This window comes from Acipenser ruthenus, chromosome 18, assembly GCF_902713425.1.
Source record: "Acipenser ruthenus chromosome 18, fAciRut3.2 maternal haplotype, whole genome shotgun sequence".
Classification (NCBI taxonomy): domain Eukaryota; kingdom Metazoa; phylum Chordata; class Actinopteri; order Acipenseriformes; family Acipenseridae; genus Acipenser; species Acipenser ruthenus.
Genome location: NC_081206.1, coordinates 24596557 through 24614501, shown reverse-complemented (window position 1 = coordinate 24614501; position 17945 = coordinate 24596557). Strand labels below are relative to the sequence as shown.

The 17945-nt window shown below is 35.3% G+C and overlaps 2 protein-coding genes across 4 annotated transcripts; both read left to right on the top strand.

Annotated features, from left to right (window-relative positions):
* Nucleotides 1-292: 292 nt before the first annotated feature.
* On the top strand, nt 293-10528 carry LOC117398520 (sorting nexin-6). Of its 2 annotated transcripts, none has more exons than XM_033997500.3 (14): nt 293-421; nt 562-612; nt 3486-3590; nt 4101-4211; nt 5062-5183; nt 5513-5636; nt 5971-6066; nt 6847-6952; nt 7759-7834; nt 8422-8461; nt 8842-8928; nt 9032-9191; nt 9421-9506; nt 9857-10528. In XM_033997500.3, exons 1-14 carry the CDS (start codon nt 416-418, stop codon nt 9908-9910), a joined length of 1224 nt encoding a protein of 407 aa, XP_033853391.2. In that variant the 5' UTR covers nt 293-415; the 3' UTR covers nt 9911-10528. The 2 variants fall into 2 exon arrangements, with proteins under 2 accessions (XP_033853391.2, XP_033853468.2); XM_033997577.2 differs by having other exon boundaries at nt 331-421; nt 565-612.
* A 3408-nt stretch (nt 10529-13936) lies between these two features.
* On the top strand, nt 13937-17301 carry LOC117424199 (E2F-associated phosphoprotein-like). 2 transcript variants are annotated; one of them, XM_058991643.1, is made up of 6 exons: nt 13937-14183; nt 14836-15017; nt 15765-15884; nt 16048-16165; nt 16396-16521; nt 16631-17301. In XM_058991643.1, the coding sequence occupies exons 1-6, from the start codon at nt 14113-14115 to the stop codon at nt 16905-16907; spliced, it is 894 nt and encodes a 297-aa protein (XP_058847626.1). In that variant the 5' UTR covers nt 13937-14112; the 3' UTR covers nt 16908-17301. The 2 variants fall into 2 exon arrangements, with proteins under 2 accessions (XP_058847626.1, XP_058847625.1); XM_058991642.1 differs by having other exon boundaries at nt 13938-14183; nt 15762-15884.
* Nucleotides 17302-17945: the final 644 nt, after the last annotated feature.

Here is a 17945-nt window from a genome sequence, read left to right as displayed (position 1 = left end):
GTTCACGAAGGGCTAGTCTACACGATATGTAATACAAAAACTGGTAACGTATGATCGTAACAAATACACATTTTGAAGAACTTTATTTGAGATTGAAATATACCGCATGTTTTGTTATGTTTTTTTGTTTTTTTTCATGTTATTTACCTTATTCATTTAAAAAAAAATAATGCAGTGCACCCCTGGAGCAGTGACAAAATACGTATACTGTGAGAAGGTATTCAGTAATAACTAATATAACGATATTACCTACTGGACTATTGTGTTTTGCACAACATGAGAAAGACTTACTATGATGGAATTTCTCGCAGAGCCTCTCGTCCTCCACCCTGCCCCACTGTGATAATGTCACAGCCCCCCCCTGACGCCTCCGCTCGTCACGTGACTATCAGCCACAACCCCACTTGCCGCAGCCATGATGGTGGGTGTTTTCAACCTTACCCTTGTTTTTACATTCGTTTTATAAAAATAATAAACGTAGGTTCTTTGTGTGAAGTGTTCATTCAGTGAACGCTTGCATTAACGACTCATCTGTGTCTTTCTCTCCCCCTTCTCCTGTAGCAGGAAGGGTTGGACGACGGCCCCGACTTCCTCTCTGAAGAGGATAGAGGAGTAAGTTTGTCTATTTTTCCTCCCCTTACTACTTTTTGTATAATTGTGTCTTTCAAACACGAGCACGTATTTAAGGGTATTCTAGCCGTTATAGGCTGTGTTCCTTTTGCAAACCATTTTTTTCCGTGTTTCGTGTTCCGCCGTAAGTTTTCTGTACTAGGAAGTCAAAAGCATTTTTCTGACACTGGTAACAAAAACAAAATAATAATAATAAAAGCGTTGTTTTGTGTGTGCCAGTGCTTGAATTATCATTGATGACACACTTTTGTGTGCATTTGTGGTTCAATTCTAAAGTAGGATTTTGCTAAATGTTGTTTTGTATTTTTTGTTTTTTCTTAAAAGGTGTAGTACAAAGAAGGGGTATTCCCCTTGTTGCCAATCATTTGACTTCGTCTAGTGCAGTAGATCATTCATTCATTCAGTAGGCATATCATTTGCTTTTGCACAAGGCCTTGAAGCAGAATAGTAAGTAGTGTGTGCGATTGAATCTTTGTAGCATGTAGTCCTGGCTCTCATAAAACAAGTGAAGTTACTGGGTGTTAAACAAACGTAAGATACAAAGTAAAAATTATTTCTATTTGATTTGCTTTGCAAAATAATAGTTGACAAGGTAATACTAATACATTTATCATTCATTTGCCAATTGTGTTAATGAACATGTAGAAGTCTACCAATGCATTTCTAAAGCACGCCTGTCCACTTCCATTGCTGACAAAGTAATTTTTAAGTAGAAACTATATCATTTTCTACAAGACTAGAAAAGAGGGCTTCCACCTGAGGTTAAGAATTACTTGCGTTTTTCCACAGCAGGTGACTGGACGTGCCTATACAACAGCAATACATTTATTATGGTGATTATATAAAGACTTACTACAAAAGGGAAAGCCCACTTGCCTATACTGTATTGTTTGTAAATCATCTGCTTAAAACATTGAAGGATTTGTACAGTGGTGTCTGTTTTTTGAGCAAAGGATCTGGATTTCTAAAGACAAGGTTAGTGTTATGGCCATTTGCCAGGCAGCGAATCAGAATGTCATGCAGTACCTACTGTACACGACTGTAGGTTCATTAACACTAGAAGGACTGGAGATGTACTCATACCTAGAAGCCCCGCAGCTGTCTTTCTGACGGCTGTATTCAAAACACTGTAAATAGTATAATGAAAGGAGAAACAGTCGGATGTAATTATTTTTTATTGAGTACGTCACATAAACATCTGAACAACCGAAGCATATTTTATATATGTATGAACAGTTATTTTAATAAATCAAAACAAGAAAATAAACATCTGAACAGACATCGGATTACAACATACATATTTATAAAACAAACAATAGTAATACATTTTTAACTTTTCAACAGCAATCGGTTTATCAGATGAGCAAAAGCAACTAAACAACGTAGATAAATAAACTTAAAAAAACATTTTACAGAAACGCAAAAAAGGGCTTCGACAAAAGGGTATTCCTTTACCTTGAGTCTAAGGTTGTTCACAATCAACACAGATAATGCGCTTCTCCACGCCACCTTTCTGCACAGGGCACAGCTGTCGAAGTTTTATTTTTATTGCACTTGCCCCGCTGGCATTGGCGGCTCTTGCGTCTCTTAGCGGGGTTGCCAGCTTCAGCTGTGGGTACACGCTTGGCAGTCTCCCTCTGTTCCAAATGCTTCTTGCGAAGTTGCTGTGCTAACTGTAAAATATATTCTCTCCTTGGTAAATTCTTCATCGTGCATTCTTTGTAAAGTACCCAGAAGTTGATGGCTGCTAGGTCCAATACATTGTAAAACACCTGAACAGACCACTGTTGGGAGCCAGCTTTCACGGAATACTTCCGTGCCATCTGATCCAAAACATCAACTTCATATTTTTGTTGCGCTGTAAAACTCCGTGGTCTCTGGTGTTTGTTTTCACTTGTCCCGATGCTAATTGACTGACCAAAGCAGCGCAGCTGGCAAGCAGACGCCAGCCTTCAAAAGGCTGATTGAAAACAATAGACTGACAGTCATTCACTCAGGCAGAGAGTAGAGACTAATCTGATTACAAATAAACACATTACAGACTGGTAAATAAAAATAATAAAGTAGAATACCGTTCTGTATAATCAAAATACAATTGTTTTCTGTGTGGCCATCAATGTGACTGCTTCCGGGGCTTTTAATGTATAATGTAATATATCTCCTTTATTTCTGCCCTCCTGCGTTTCATGCTTTGTGAGAATATTTAATACATATGGACAGAAAGGTACACGAACGCACAGCCCCGTATGTGTTACACGACTGGAGAAAATTGCATTTTAAAACCAAAAACTGCCAAAATGACTGCCGCGGGGCTTCTAGTGGTAAAATATAAAGCGTGTTTTCCCTTTAGAGCTGCTAATCCATACTAAGATCTAAAATAATGCGTGACATAGATTTTATTTTTTTTAATTTACTTTTTAGTGTAAAATCTGTTTGCAATGGAAAACCGGAGGACTTGTGTCCTGGACTCCATAGACTTAGCAGTTAATAAACAAATTACAAAAAAAAAAAAACATCACAAAGTTTAAATGTTAATAGAAATGTTTTCCAATTCCACTTCACAAACACCTGACTCTTCTACGGAGTGTCCAATAATTCAGCAGTTCAGCGCTTGTGTCCAATTAACTTCAATATTTTGTGATTCAAGAGCCTCAAAGCATGCTTAAGGGCATAAATGTTCATTGGAGACTAGTATTGAATATGAGTTGCTGAACATCTGAATTATTGAACTTTCCTTCGGGTTTTAGTGTGCAATCCAAGTGTCTGCATGCCCCCTCTTTGCTAAAGGTATTTTATATCTCAAAATACACAGCTAAACCTCCCCCCTTTTTATTTATTTTTTTATTTTTTTAAAGCCCAGAGCCGTGAATGTGGATCTTCAAACAGATGCAACTCTTCAAGTTGACATTTCTGATGCTCTGAGTGAAAGAGACAAAGTCAAATTTACTGTTCACACCAAGGTATTGTATTGAATTCAGTAGTTTTATAGACATAAAGGGTCCAGCCATACAGTCTGACTATTACAAAAGGGTCCAAGTTATATACATACACAAAAAAAGGTCAGCCCTGTAGATGTAATGTAAAAGTGGCTATTAAACAAGGCACAATTGGGTCAAACTTGGACCTCAGATTTTCTTGCAGTAGCAACTACTGTAGTAGCAACATGACTAAAACAAGGAGAGGCCAAGCTGTAGCAATACCCTAGGTTTCAAATAAAGTTCTGTCCTGTAAAGGTAGTCTTGGTAGTTTTGTGCCATCGTTTAGTCAAAGTTGGCTGGAAGCTACTGTGCTTTCCACTATTGAGCACTGGAGTAAAAGCTGGTATTTAACGAGAGAGACAGAGTATAGTTCCTGCTGTATTCAGTTTATTTAATGGTGTGTCAGTTTTTCTGTTAATAGTACCCCCTTCTTTATATCCATTTCATCCTGCACATTTTGAGATATTTAATAATCTCTTTGTTTTCTTCCAGAGTACATTACCAAATTTTAAGCAAAATGAATTTTCTGTTGTTCGACAACATGAAGAGTTTATCTGGCTTCATGAGTCCTTTGTTGAAAACGAAGAATATGCAGGGTATATTGTAAGTATTACTGTAGGTAAATTATTTTCCAGCAGTTGGTGACTGATTACTGAGTATAGACAGAAACATAAATGGTAGAATGGTAGAATAAATAAGATGTACAAGAGGGTCTGTGTTCCAGTGGTTAAAGAAAAGGGCTTGTACCCAGGAGGTCCCCGGTTCAAATCCCACCTCAGCCACTGACTCATTGTGTGACCCTGAGCAAGTCACTTAACCACCTTGTGCTCCGTCTTTCGGGTGAGACGTAATTGTAAGTGACTCTGCAGCTGATGCATAGTTCACACACCCTAGTCTCTGTAAGTCGCCTTGGATAAAGGCGTCTGCTAAATAAACAAATAATAATAAAATAATTATCTCCCTATGTATTTATTTAATTTGGGTTTAAATGCTTGTGGTGTCTTTTAATCACATCCTTAAAACTTATTTTGACTTGAGAGTCAAAATAAGTGGAAAATAAGATTCATATCAATATTTTCTCTGCTAAAGACCATTAGAACATACTTCTAGTTAGTTCCCCACAAGGGTTTTTTGCATCTCGTCAGCAGGGAGGCAGTTTGGTCTGTTGCGTAGAGCAAAATAATTTAGTAAAAGCTAGAAAATCCTGATTCTAGTGGTGCAAACGGCACCCTAATTTTCGTACGAAATTCAGCTGCTTTTTATATAATATTGCCATATAATCCAAACACAGCATGTTTTGAAACAAAAGGTAACTCGGCAGATTTCATAGATTTAAAAACTGCATGAGTTTTGGGACAGTCTTTTGTCTTTATTGTGCTACTAGACGTTTCTTGCATTTATTATGATTTCTCAATAAGCAGGCAATCTCTTTATTTCTTCTACCATGTAACAGATCCCTCCAGCTCCACCAAGGCCTGATTTTGATGCATCAAGAGAAAAACTACAGAAACTTGGGGAAGGAGAAGGATCAATGACTAAAGAAGAGTTCACTAAAATGAAACAAGAATTGGAGGCGTGAGCATTAGCCCTTTTTTGAAAATTAATATTTGGAACAGATACTTTCATAAATTACTCCTAATTATGGATCAGTAATTATCCTGAGAATTCATTTTTTTTAAAATACTGTACCTTTTAGAATCAGAAGCCTTAACACTTTTAAATAGCATTACATTGTAAAATAAAATGATTTGGGTACTTTTATGTATTGTTGACCAAATAAGTATAGTATTTAATTATACCTAGTACATGTTAATTAGCACTGGAGTGTTGCAGTTATTTAGGACACAGTGTATGCATATTTGTTTTGTTCTTCAAAGGTAACTGCTACTTTTCATTTGATTTAGAGAGTACTTGGCCATTTTCAAGAAAACTGTGGCAATGCATGAAGTGTTCTTGTGCCGTGTAGCAGCCCATCCAGTCTTAAGGAAGGACATGAACTTTCATGTGTTCTTAGAATATAACCAAGACGTATGTATCCTTCATATGTATGGGTTTAAAGAATGAAAAAGGAGAGATTGTTATAACATTGTTATGAAAGCTGTAACAGACTAATATGTTATCTTAGGCAAGGTAGTCCAAGACTAGTGATACTCTGGGTACATTTTAATTTGAACAGGTGTTTGCTAATATTAGCTAAAGAAATGTTTGGTAATATAAGTTTAACATGGAATCCTGAAGGCTTCCCAGTGTCTTGGTTGATTATTAATTTGGATAGTAGTGTTTTGTAGGTATCTTTTTTAAAAAAGAAGGAAAACTGTCCCTGGAATATGGTATGTAAGGTACATATGCTTGTATTTTGCAGCTGAGTGTACGAGGCAAAAATAAGAAAGAGAAGCTGGAAGACTTTTTTAAAAACGTGGTCAAGTCTGCAGACGGAGTACTAGTGGCAGGTGTAAAAGTAAGTGAATGTTTAAGATAACGTCTTGAAGGAGTAAGACGACTCTTTACTGAATTTCTGTAAATATTCCTGTACATATGCTTTTGTGGGCCATTCCAAAAACTGAAAATAATCATGTCATATGTCTTACAAAAAAAATATTATGATGTGAAGAGACGGAATGTTTTTTTGATACCTTTTTATTTATTTATAATTTTTTTTAACGTGTGTTAATCGCCCTCTGGCTTGACCCTCAGCATGCTGTAATTCATTCCCTGCGGCACTATTTGAATATACTCGAGTGCATGCAACACAATAAGTGCAGTCGTTGTTTGAATAGAAAGTTAGTCACGGAACTGCATTATGGAGCAAAGCAATAAAAGTAAAGGACTTATGAATGGGAAGTTTATTTTTAACAATCTTTCTTTCAGTTCATTGAATAGAAAGACTTGTATCTGTTAGTTCCAGTATCACAGAATGCATCTAGTCTGCTGTACCTCCTGCTTGCTGTAAACACGTTTTCACTTCTCAAAATACTCTTCTAGAAGTTCTTCTGCTACAAGCAGCAAAAACAGAACAACAAATCAAACCAGTCAGTTTCGACAGGTGTTCCTAATTTATCAGTTTTTTTTTTTTTTCTCGGAGAGAAATTTAATTATGGCATTATAACACCAGTTAATGAGAGTATCTAATCTGGGGGTATATATTTTGATTGTCCGTATGTGTCAAATATTTCTTTTTAAACTAACCTGTATTAATATGTGGAATTGTTGAAAATCTGTATCTGTTTTTATTTTGTAGGATGTAGACGATTTCTTTGAACATGAGAAAACCTTCCTTTTAGAATATCACAACAGAGTTAAAGATGCTTCAGCCAAATCAGATAAAATGATAAGATCTCATAAAAGTAAGTCTCATCTTACACATCCTTAACCGACATCTGTGACTTGGGTTAAGTTGCAGTGTGTAACAAAATTTATAAATATATGAATGACGTTGAAATTATGTGTGTGTGCACTGTATGAACAGCTCAATATTGGTAATGTGCTATTAATATAGCCCACAAATAATTCAGGTAATGGCCTTTTCAGACAATAGTGGTATTTAATTGTTTTGTCTAATTTTGAGATTAATGGAAATTTAAAAGTTATGTTTCTTATTCTGTGGGTTATGTACTCACTCAATTTGCTCAGCTTACCCAAGAAGATATAATGTAATATTACTATATATTCTCTGTGTTCTGATAACAGGTCAGATTGGATGGTTACAACATTTAACATTATTGGAATGCTTCTTTCAGAGATGGGAGTTTAGATGTTTGAGTCTAGTATGTATAGTTGTCTGTTAGTTTAAAGGTCAAAAGATCTGTGGCGCCATAAGCATACAGTATCTACTAGTGATGTAAAGAAAAGGGTTTGTTGTAGGGTAATTGAAACAGAAATTAACATGATCCATATTATAAAGAACAACGTCTTTCTTCTGTCTCTACTAGTACAATACATACTGTACATGTGGGGTAGTTTTAAATCATTTTAACAATTTACTGGAAACCCAGTTGCTTTCTTTTTAACATGCAAAATGATTGTATTGTACAACTGGAGCTACATCAGCTTTTTAAAGTGAGCTGTCAGACAGAACTTCTGTTATGATTATCATTTACAATTCAGTTATTTTTCACTAGATCTAATTTCAAAACATGTTTTTGTTTTTAAGATACTGCAGATGACGTTAATAGAATTGCCTCTACATTATACACACTAGGGACTCAAGACTCAACCGATGTGTGCAAGTAAGTGTACTGAAAGCAGTACAGCATGTGTTTGATCAAGTGATTTTGTGTATGTAATACATGACATTATCTTTCGTAATATGATCTGTTTCAAAAATATAAAGCAGCTGTTGGGTCCTGTTTAATTTTATTTCTCAATCTGTTTTTTTTTTTGTTTTTGTATGTTTGTTTTTCTTGAGAAACTACTATCCATGCAATTGAAAATGACTTGTGCAATGATTGCTTCATTTTAGTGGTACTTTATTTTTGTTACAGCGAGTGACACCATTTAACTTTATGGCAAATAGTTTTCTACCTTTTATATAAAGAAGGGAGGTGGTAGATTATCCCTCCAATACAGTACAAGGTGTGCTTGTAGACTAATCCCCATTGAGGCTCAACAACAAAAATGCAATTGCTTTATATTTGCCACAGCCTTGAGTGGGACCCACAAACAGTTTAAACATATAATCTGTTGTATGTGATTAAACCTGAATTTAATTGTGTTCATGTATAGTGCTTTTTTTAGTGTGTGGTCATTGAGAAACTACATTTTTTTCATGAAAGTGGTTTGGAAATGGTATCTAATCAGATTTCTCTCTCCTCAGATTTTTCTTGAAAATATCAGAGTTACTTGAAAAAACACGGGTATGTATTCGCTTAATCTTAATGCGCATTTTTTGTACTAAAACAATTACTCGCTATGGATTGTGACTTATTTAAAACTTAAATAAATTATCAGCTATGTAAAGTATACATAGAGTATTGTTATTGCTGCTAAAGCATTGGGTCTAGATTCCTTTTGGTTGTCTTTCCATTGGTATACTGTAATTACATACCTGTCTGTAAAGAGCTGCATAGACTTTGCTGACATGTTGATAATGCTAGTTTCTAAAGGAAAATAAAATCTTGTCAGTGTTTTATATTAATCTGCATGCAGATGTATACCATTCCCAAGCTACATGCTGAGCTAAAATGTATTTTTATGTGCTCCTTGAGAAATTATTCCTTTTTCTATTTGTATGCAGAAAATAGAAGCAAGGGTGGCCGCAGACAAGGATCTAAAACTGGCTGATTTGCTGAAATATTACCTGAGGGAGTCGCAGGCTGCAAAGGTAAAGATTTTGTGTAATTGGCTATAGTGTTTTTTATTCATCCATGTTGACCATGCCTGCACCTCAGCTCTTCGTCTTACTTTGTTTGTTTTTTGCTTTGCAGGATCTCCTCTACCGACGAGGGAGGTCATTGGTCGATTATGAGAATGCAAACAAAGCTTTGGATAAAGCAAGAGCCAAAAACAAAGATGTTCTTCAAGCAGAAACTAGTCAGCAAGTTTGCTGTCAGAAATTTGAAAAAATATCTGAATATGCAAAACAAGGTAGGTGGCTTGCTCTCGTCCATAAAATAAGACCATAATTGGCTAATTAGATTTTTCTAAAACCAAGATATTAATTCTGCTTGATAATAACCTAGAGGTGATTTTACTAATCAGTGATCATGTTTCCTGCGTGTCGCATGTATGCAGCAGTAGAACAAACTCTTCATACATTTTTTGATGGTAGTATTTGTTAATGAATGAATGAATAACAGTCCCGTCCCCCCACCAGAGCTTATAGACTTTAAGACCAGACGAGTTGCTGCTTTCAGGAAAAACCTTGTAGAACTGGCAGAATTGGAACTCAAGCATGCCAAGGTAAATCTCTTCCTGTCCAGGCAAACACTTTTGCATTTAATGCCTTTTTGTGTGAAAACAAAGTGGTTAGTTTTTGTCTCTGTCCAGCATCCAGCAGTTTGTGGAAACTGAAAATCACACAAATCTTTCACATGTCACTGCAGAGTAGCTTCTCCCTCTATCTTTCTCTGCTTTCTTTCTTTCTTTCTTTCTCTCTTTCATATATAGATAGATAGAACCACATCTCAAAGCTGAAATGATGAAAAGCAGCAATGCGCTTACTTCAAAGACTATACTCTTGTTGTAAGTGAGATTTTAAGGTTGCTCAAAATAAATGTGCTGTGAATTTGCTTCTATTTTCTCATTTTCAGGGTAATTTACAGCTGCTGCAGAGCTCCCTTGGGGTCTTGAAAGGTGACACATAAGCTTGCAACTTGGTTGTCAGTTGAAAAGGGCTGCATCTGTATAGGCTTGTCTTTGTTACCAATAAAATATAACTCGTTTAATGGATTTCCTAAAGGTACAGAATACACATACATAAAAAGGAAGAGATTATGATTAAAGTCCACACAGCACAAATACATGATATATTTGTTTAATCACTTCTAGGCTTTTAATGGTTAACAATCAAAAGATATGTTTTGTGGACATCACACTGTCAATGTTGCACTTCATTTAGACCAAATTTTACATAGTGTTATGTACAGAGGCTGTGGTTCACATTCAGTAACCTTTACAATGCTACTTGGTTACATTGTTAAAGATTATCTGAATCATAAACTGATATTCATGTGTCGCCTTGTATCTGTTGTATTAGTTTTTACTATACTGCTATTGATTATCTTAATCTGAGTGTTTAGACTTGATCTTATTTTTCTTTTTTTATTAATAAAAAAGATAATGCATCTTTATTTGGGATTCAATTATGTAATATCTTTTAATTATAATTTCAAAACGATCAGATGGCTTGGTATGTTTGCCTTAACTTGTAGACTAATCTTAAGTATTGTAAAAATAAAAAGCTGAATTAGTGATTTTTCAAACTGTTGCCTTTTTTTTGTTGTCAACCTATTAACAGCGTTCTCGGACATTTGTGGAGGAATGCTTTGTTTGCTTCACAAATTAAATAATTTGATTTATATTATTATTATTATTATCTATTTCTTAGCAGACGCCCTTATCCAGGGCGACTTACAATTGTTACAAGATATCACATTATTTTTACATACAGTTACCCATTTATACAGTTGGGTTTTTACTGGAGCAATCTAGGTAAAGTACCTTGCTCAAGGGTACAACAGCAGTGTCCCCTACCAGGGATTGAACCCACAACCCTCCGGTCAAGAGTCCAGAGCCCTAACCACTACTCCACACTGCTGCCCATATACTGATAATCTACATATTCATATAAAGAACTGTAGACTTTCAACAAATTGTTAAATATGTATTTAACTATATATTAAAACTTGTAAGCCTTTACCACCCATTAACATTTTTACTGTATTCAAACATTGTATGGTATTTAAATGAAATGGAGACTCCAAAGACTGAGATTACTTTGAATGTACTTTATAAAATGTGTTAAATATTTAATATCGATTTGTTTTTTTACTAAATAAGGGTCCTCTTTTAAAACCGCAGTATCCCACAGTCATATTCCATTGTACACAGAAATCTAATTATGGTGCTGGTGCACTTCCATCTAAACACAGTCTTTGTTTCTTTGCAATCTTCTCCAAAGGTGGAATCAGCTGCAGGCACACAATTTCTCTGCTCTCTGAAACCTTGTTCCCACTCAATTTGTCAATTTTAGGAAACCTTTCTTTTGCTGTCAGTACTATCAAACCATATCAGAAAAGTTAACCTTGGTGCAAGTCATACGGTAAACAAAAAGTTAAGGCTTATCTGCTTTTTTTCACAAAGAAACTTTTGTCTTACATTATAAAGCTGTACACTCCACCAGTTTCTCACTCAATGTTCACTTTTTCAGATACAGTTGAAGTATAAGATTACACTAAATAGTGGTGACAATGTCATGCAAGGTTATGTTGAGTAGCTATGTTTGTCTGAAATTACTTACACTCAGATAGACCATTTAACCACATTTTGTGTGGGGTGAGGGGGTACTTTTTAATATTTTCGTTTTAAAAAGATCCATCCATAATCCTCAGTAACCTGCGTTTGAACTCATATCCAGAAACTACATGAAATATCATCTTATACAGCAAGGAGAACAATATTGCAATGCTTCACTAGTGCATATGTAAATTACATAATACAGCAATGATCCCAATCTTCAAATGTGATACCATTCTAGAAATCTATGGACAGTGTTTCAGACCAAGACCATTACTGACCAAACCAATTTGTTTTATACTGTTAATTCACATATGAAATCAACTGCAACAAAATTGCAAATGTAGTTATTTGTTCTGTGTTATCATTTATACAGAACAAAATTTAGGACAGACCAAGAGTTAAACCAGTAATGTATTGCTGTTTGGAAGATGTCAGTGAGTGTGGTTAGGGGACAGGAGATTAAAAAGAGAACTGAATTATTATACTGCATATTTCAACTGCACTAGCAACACTATTATTAAGGTCATATCATACATTTTTCATTCTATTACTCAGATTTCATTAGTACCGTCCCTCATACTATTTAGAGGATCATCTACAGTTTGTATGCTACTTCTAGTTTGTTGTAATAACCATATGTGTTGGAACTGCTGGGGGAGTCTTTTATACAGAAACAATTCTTTCAGGGTGTAAATCAAAGGCTGGAAGCCCAGGGGCTGTAGAAGGTTACAGCTGCAGAACTCCTTTTCAATCAAAATATTATGTTTAGCAAGTAGAAGTTTGTGCACACAGAGGAAGTAACATGTTCCTGCTTACAAAATGAATGTGTATCTGTTGAGCTCATTCTTTACTTGCATTGCTATGTGAATAAAAAACATACTTTCCAACAAGACCCAATTTACGATTTAGATTGAAATCCAGAAGCAGATGGTATTTTTTATATGTTAGTGGACTATTTTTTCTTCATGAGAAAGTAAATATTCACGATCCATTAGTATGGTTATAATCTAGAAAGCGAATGTAGTACAAAGGCCTGAAATTGCCCTGTGACAGCAGCATCACACCCAAGGCTGGTTATCTGCAGAAAGTAGACACGAAGATGAAAAGCTGCAATTTAAGTGTGTATGGGCACTTTTATAAATAAAATGTTTAAACAAATACAAATCAAAACTGCTATCACAGTGCCTAAACTGAGAGCACAACCCACTGTTCTCAGTCTTTACCCTAAACTAACTCTCCCCAACAAAGGATTCTTTCATTCCTTCATATACATGTGGTCATTCCCCAATTAGCACTCAAATGCCATTAGGGAATGGCCACGCGTGATTGGTGGCAGGGACAGATTTAACCCCATCCCTGCCAAACGCACGTTTACACAACAAACACATCACACTATTTACACGTGCAGGGCGTCCGTCCTGCCACGCCCCAATCTAGAAATTAGGAATAAGGATAAAACAAAGCACAACCACAAAGGTATCTCGTACAATATGTGTTACATTGTAATTATAGGAGCAACACCTACAATACCCACAGCCTCTGATTTGTATTGCATCTTCAACTAACCAGATGTTGTTTAGCATCTGTGAAGATGTTTAGGTAAATGAACAAGATGATGACCTTGTGTGTCTTTAAAAACAGTCGCACTAGACATCCTTAAAGGTGTTTTTTACTGTGGATTGGATGGTGCTCTTTTATTCTGGGTTGTGTACCATGGGTTTCTGTACCCAGGTGTAAATTATCATTTGTCAAAAAGCCTGCCAAATTAGTTTTGCAGGTCATATCCAAATAGGTGGTTGAATGTTACAGCCATTATGTTGGGGCCTGTGATGTGACCATGGACTGCATCTGTGCATTGCACTGGCAATATATATATATATATATATATATATATATAGAGAGAGAGAGAGAGAGAGAGAGAGAGATCATTTTAAACAGTACTGAAGCTTTTGTATTTATTTATGTTTGTAATGGAAATACTTTCAAATTTAAAAATAAACAAAAATGACAAACTATTTTAAAATCAGGGATACAAAATAATAATAATAATAATAATAATAATAATAATAATAATAATAATAATAATAAAACATCCTAAAAAAAAAAAAGTAGTACCAGCGGAAGAAGCGTTGACGTGCCAATGATCACCTGAGCCCTTAGACAAGAAGAAATGTCAGAAATTTAAAACAGATCAGCTAGCAACAAACCAGTATTTCTTGTTGACTACTGCACATAAGTTAAAAAAAAACAAAATGACACTTGTTAAAATCAGCGAAACCTTCGATAATTAAAGAAATTTGGAAACATTCTCCTGTTTTTACAGACCCAGATTTGCACCAAATGTAATGTTACTTTAGGTAAAGCAAACGATGCTGTTGAGACTGAATAGGCGGAACTATTGTTTCAGAGTTGCTTGACGTTGGTAGGAACACAATATTTATTGGAACGTGTATGTTGTCGTTCTAGACACGGTTTGTTTTTATCGAGTCAGTATAATATAATTGTAATTATTGTAGCTGTACATCGCGCTTATTGTCCATGACTAGAAATGAACCGAGTAGAAGAATACGACTCATATCCTATTGAGGAGCCAAGTGATGAAGAGAGAGCAGCGAGCAGGTACGGCGAACGCAATGCGACATTCTTCAACTTACTCTGGAGTAGAAAAGCCACGATATTGCAGCGGTGCTTTTATGGGTTAAATACTTTAAAAAGATTACTCTTTACTGGAACCGATATTTAGTAATTTAACAGACGTTGGGTGTATATTTTGACAACGCTTGAATCTACGATATTAAACGTGTCACAATAAGCTACAGGAACATAGCCATGTTTTTAAGGGCCGGTTGTTTTATTTATCAGAAAACACAAACATAATCTCTGTTTATATACTTGATTTGTGTACCATCCCTCGTAGCATGAGTAAAAGTAACTGCAATTTCATTAGTGTGTAATACAAGTGCTTGGATGGTTTATCTGGTTGCTGTGTAGAAAAATGTCCTAGTAATCCAGGGAAAAAAAATTATATTTACTACATACTATAAACATTTTAGTTTAACCAGAGGTAAAGCTTTCTAAACTTTTTATAATGTACACAATATTTTGAGTTTAAGATTTTACAAAATGAGCCAACTTTAAAAATGAATGAATGAATAAATAAATAAATAAATAAATAAATAAATAAATAAAAATGTAAAACAAATAATAATGTCCAGTATGTATTGTAGAATTGTTCATTTTATTCATAATATCTTTCTTTCTCATTCTTTAGCTCAGAAGATGAGCTGGACGTGCTTCTTCATGGCACGTCGGACCAGAAACGCAAGTTACTGCGGGAGTATTTGACAGGGGAAAGTGAATCGTCTAGTGAAGATGAGTTTGAAAAGGAGATGGAAACAGAACTAAATACCACCATGAAATCCATTGAAGGCAGTTGGGCAACCCCCGTAACAGGTAATCAGCCCTTCCCTTATATCAATTTTTATTCACACCAACATCCTGTCAGATACATACCATAGGAAATGTTTGGGAACAAGAGTGCTCTGCCATTCAAGGCTTGTTCCTTGTTGGCACACCATTCGCCCCTACTAGGGGAATCTTCTTTAATTGGTATTTTTCTAATTGTTCCAATTGTTTAAGATCCTAGGTCCCCTGTTAAGCTATGCCATGCATTTTTAACTGTTAAAGGAAAAAAAGTGTTTTCTATCTACTGTTCTAAACTTAATTTTACTCGGCTTCCCTTTATGCCCCCACTGTGCTAATTTTAAGTAGTTTATTTTATATAATTTAGGATTCAGTAGATTTCAATCAAGTCTCCTCTTACATTTCAAGTTGCCCTTTTCTGTACCTTTAAGTGTAATAATGCATTTTTTTTGTAGTGAGGTGACCAAAACAGGACACAGTATTTTCTAGGTGGGGGTCTAACTAGGGTATTATATATTCTTCATATAACCTAGACTTGTATTTTTGCAGTATAGCCTAACATTCTATTTGCCTTTTTTAATCGTCTCAACGCACTGGCGAGACTTTTAATGATGAGTACCAAGTTCCCTATTTTCATCCAATTTATTTTGTGCTTAGATCCTAGATTTGTATAACATTTTATGCAATAAAACTCCAGAATCTGTTGTATACACATGTGTTGTTTATGTTAAACTCAATAGTAATATTGACCAACATTTCTGGACTTTTATAAAGCAGGGGCATCCTCCAGTAGTGGCCAGATCCAAGGTGGAACCAGCCATATTCAAGGAGGATCCCAAACAGAGTACTATGATGACGTATACTTTGACACTGATTCTGAAGACGAGGGAACACTCAGTACGTATGGATGTAACTTGACTGTTTTTTAACATAATGAACTCCTCCACTTCTGGTATTGCTGTACACCACAGAGATTATTTTTTTCACATTACCAGCTTACCCACTCCATAAGGAGAATAAGACTTCCTTCCAGTTCTTTACTGTGTTTTGAATATTTCAGAAAACCCAGAAACCAGGAAGAAAAAGAAGCAGCGCAAAATACCGACAAATGATGAATTGCTTTATGATCCTGACGAGGATGACCGAGACCAGGCCTGGGTGGATTCCCAAAGGAGGGGGTACGTGAGTTACAATTTTTTGCCAATTATCAAAATAAAGCTTCCAAAAAACATCATAGATCTATAGATAAATGAATATACTTTTTTTTTTTGGGGGGGGGGGGGGGGGGGGTTGTGCAGAAGCCTTTAGTACAATTCTGTTTTGTGAACACCAGTTGAACTTGCTGAAAAAGAAGGGATTTGCAATTTAACTGATTGTGTTTTTTTCTTTCACCCCAACCTTCAAACAGGTTTAGGGGACAAAGAAAGGAGAGAGAACTGTCTGGTCAGAGAGGGAAGTCCAAGCCACTACTGCACAGTGATGCCGTTCTAAATTGCCCGGCTTGTATGACAACATTGTGCCTTGACTGTCAAAGGTTAATAAAACATCAGAAATACCCTAAATCTGTATAATACACTGTTCTTCTTAATTAAAGGTTTTAATTTATTGTGGGGTTTTCCAAAACTTTTATTTATTTTTTTCAGACATGAGAAGTACAGAACGCAGTACAGAGCCATGTTTGTGATGAACTGCACAGTAAATAGAGAAGAAGTTTTAAGATATAAAGGACCGATGGATAAAAGGAGGAAGAATCGCAGCAAAAAGATGAAGCCAAATAGTCAAGAGGCTGCAGAAGAGACCCAGACAGACCAAGAGGAGAAATATCATCCAGTGAAATGCTTGGAGTGCTCAACAGAAGTGGCAGTATTTGATAAAGAAGAGGTTTATCATTTCTTTAATATCCTTGCAAGCCACTGTTAAAGAAAAAAAAAAGGATGTTTCTTTTATTAAAATGTTTTAGTGATCTTCACACAAAAACACTTGCTGTATTAACATGTTTTGTTTTTTGTTTTTTAAGATGATTGAGGGACAGTTGTCTTGTGTTTTATTTTAATTTGGCCTAAAATCTTGGAAATTGTAATCAGCTATTGTTCACTTTTACGAAATTAGATACGCCACACCTTTTTACATTGGTCTGATTTTTCAAATGTCTTTTCCATAACTTCAGATGCTCCCTCCTAAATAACATTATGTGCTGGGTTTGCTATGAAAGGGGAATTGTGATATAAGCAAAGGAGGGCAATCTGACCTAAGTGCAAAATAAATGAGCATTTTTTTTTATCTCAGTTTCTACCTCTATCTATCTATCTATCTATCGAGAGAGAGAGAGATGATTTACTATTAAAAAAGTCTCTTTTTATTTATTTTTTTTTAAGAAAGATTCTACAGGCAATTTAAAATTACAATAACTATAATTACTAAACACAGCAGTGCTTGATTGAAACAATATATTCAGTTCATAAGCAGCCAGTTACCTATGATAATACTATTTAATGAAAAACGTAAATCTCAAAAAGAATATTGGTGCCCATATTAAACAAATCCCGTTGTAAATGAAGCAGAATTGGTGCGTCCTCGCCACGGAGACCTGCGTAGGTCGGTGATAAAGGCAGTTCTTGACAACTGTTTGTGTGGATTTAACAACTGTAGTTATGTTAAAACCTGCTACTGCCACCTAGAGCGGAGGTTATTAAAAAAAAACAATCATATTGACTGAAATAATACGTTTTCTTTGCATCTAATAAAATAATAAATATGTATTTTCTAACCTGCTATTTATTCTACTGTGTTAATGGAATACTATTCTTGAAATTCCTTGTTGCAATAATTATGATTAATCTTTTTCTGTGTTCAAAAATGGACATTTATACAGAATGTTAATATTTAAGATACATGTTTTAATTGGATTTACTGATAATTTAAAAAAGAATATACCCGTGAATCAACAGTTTAATTGTG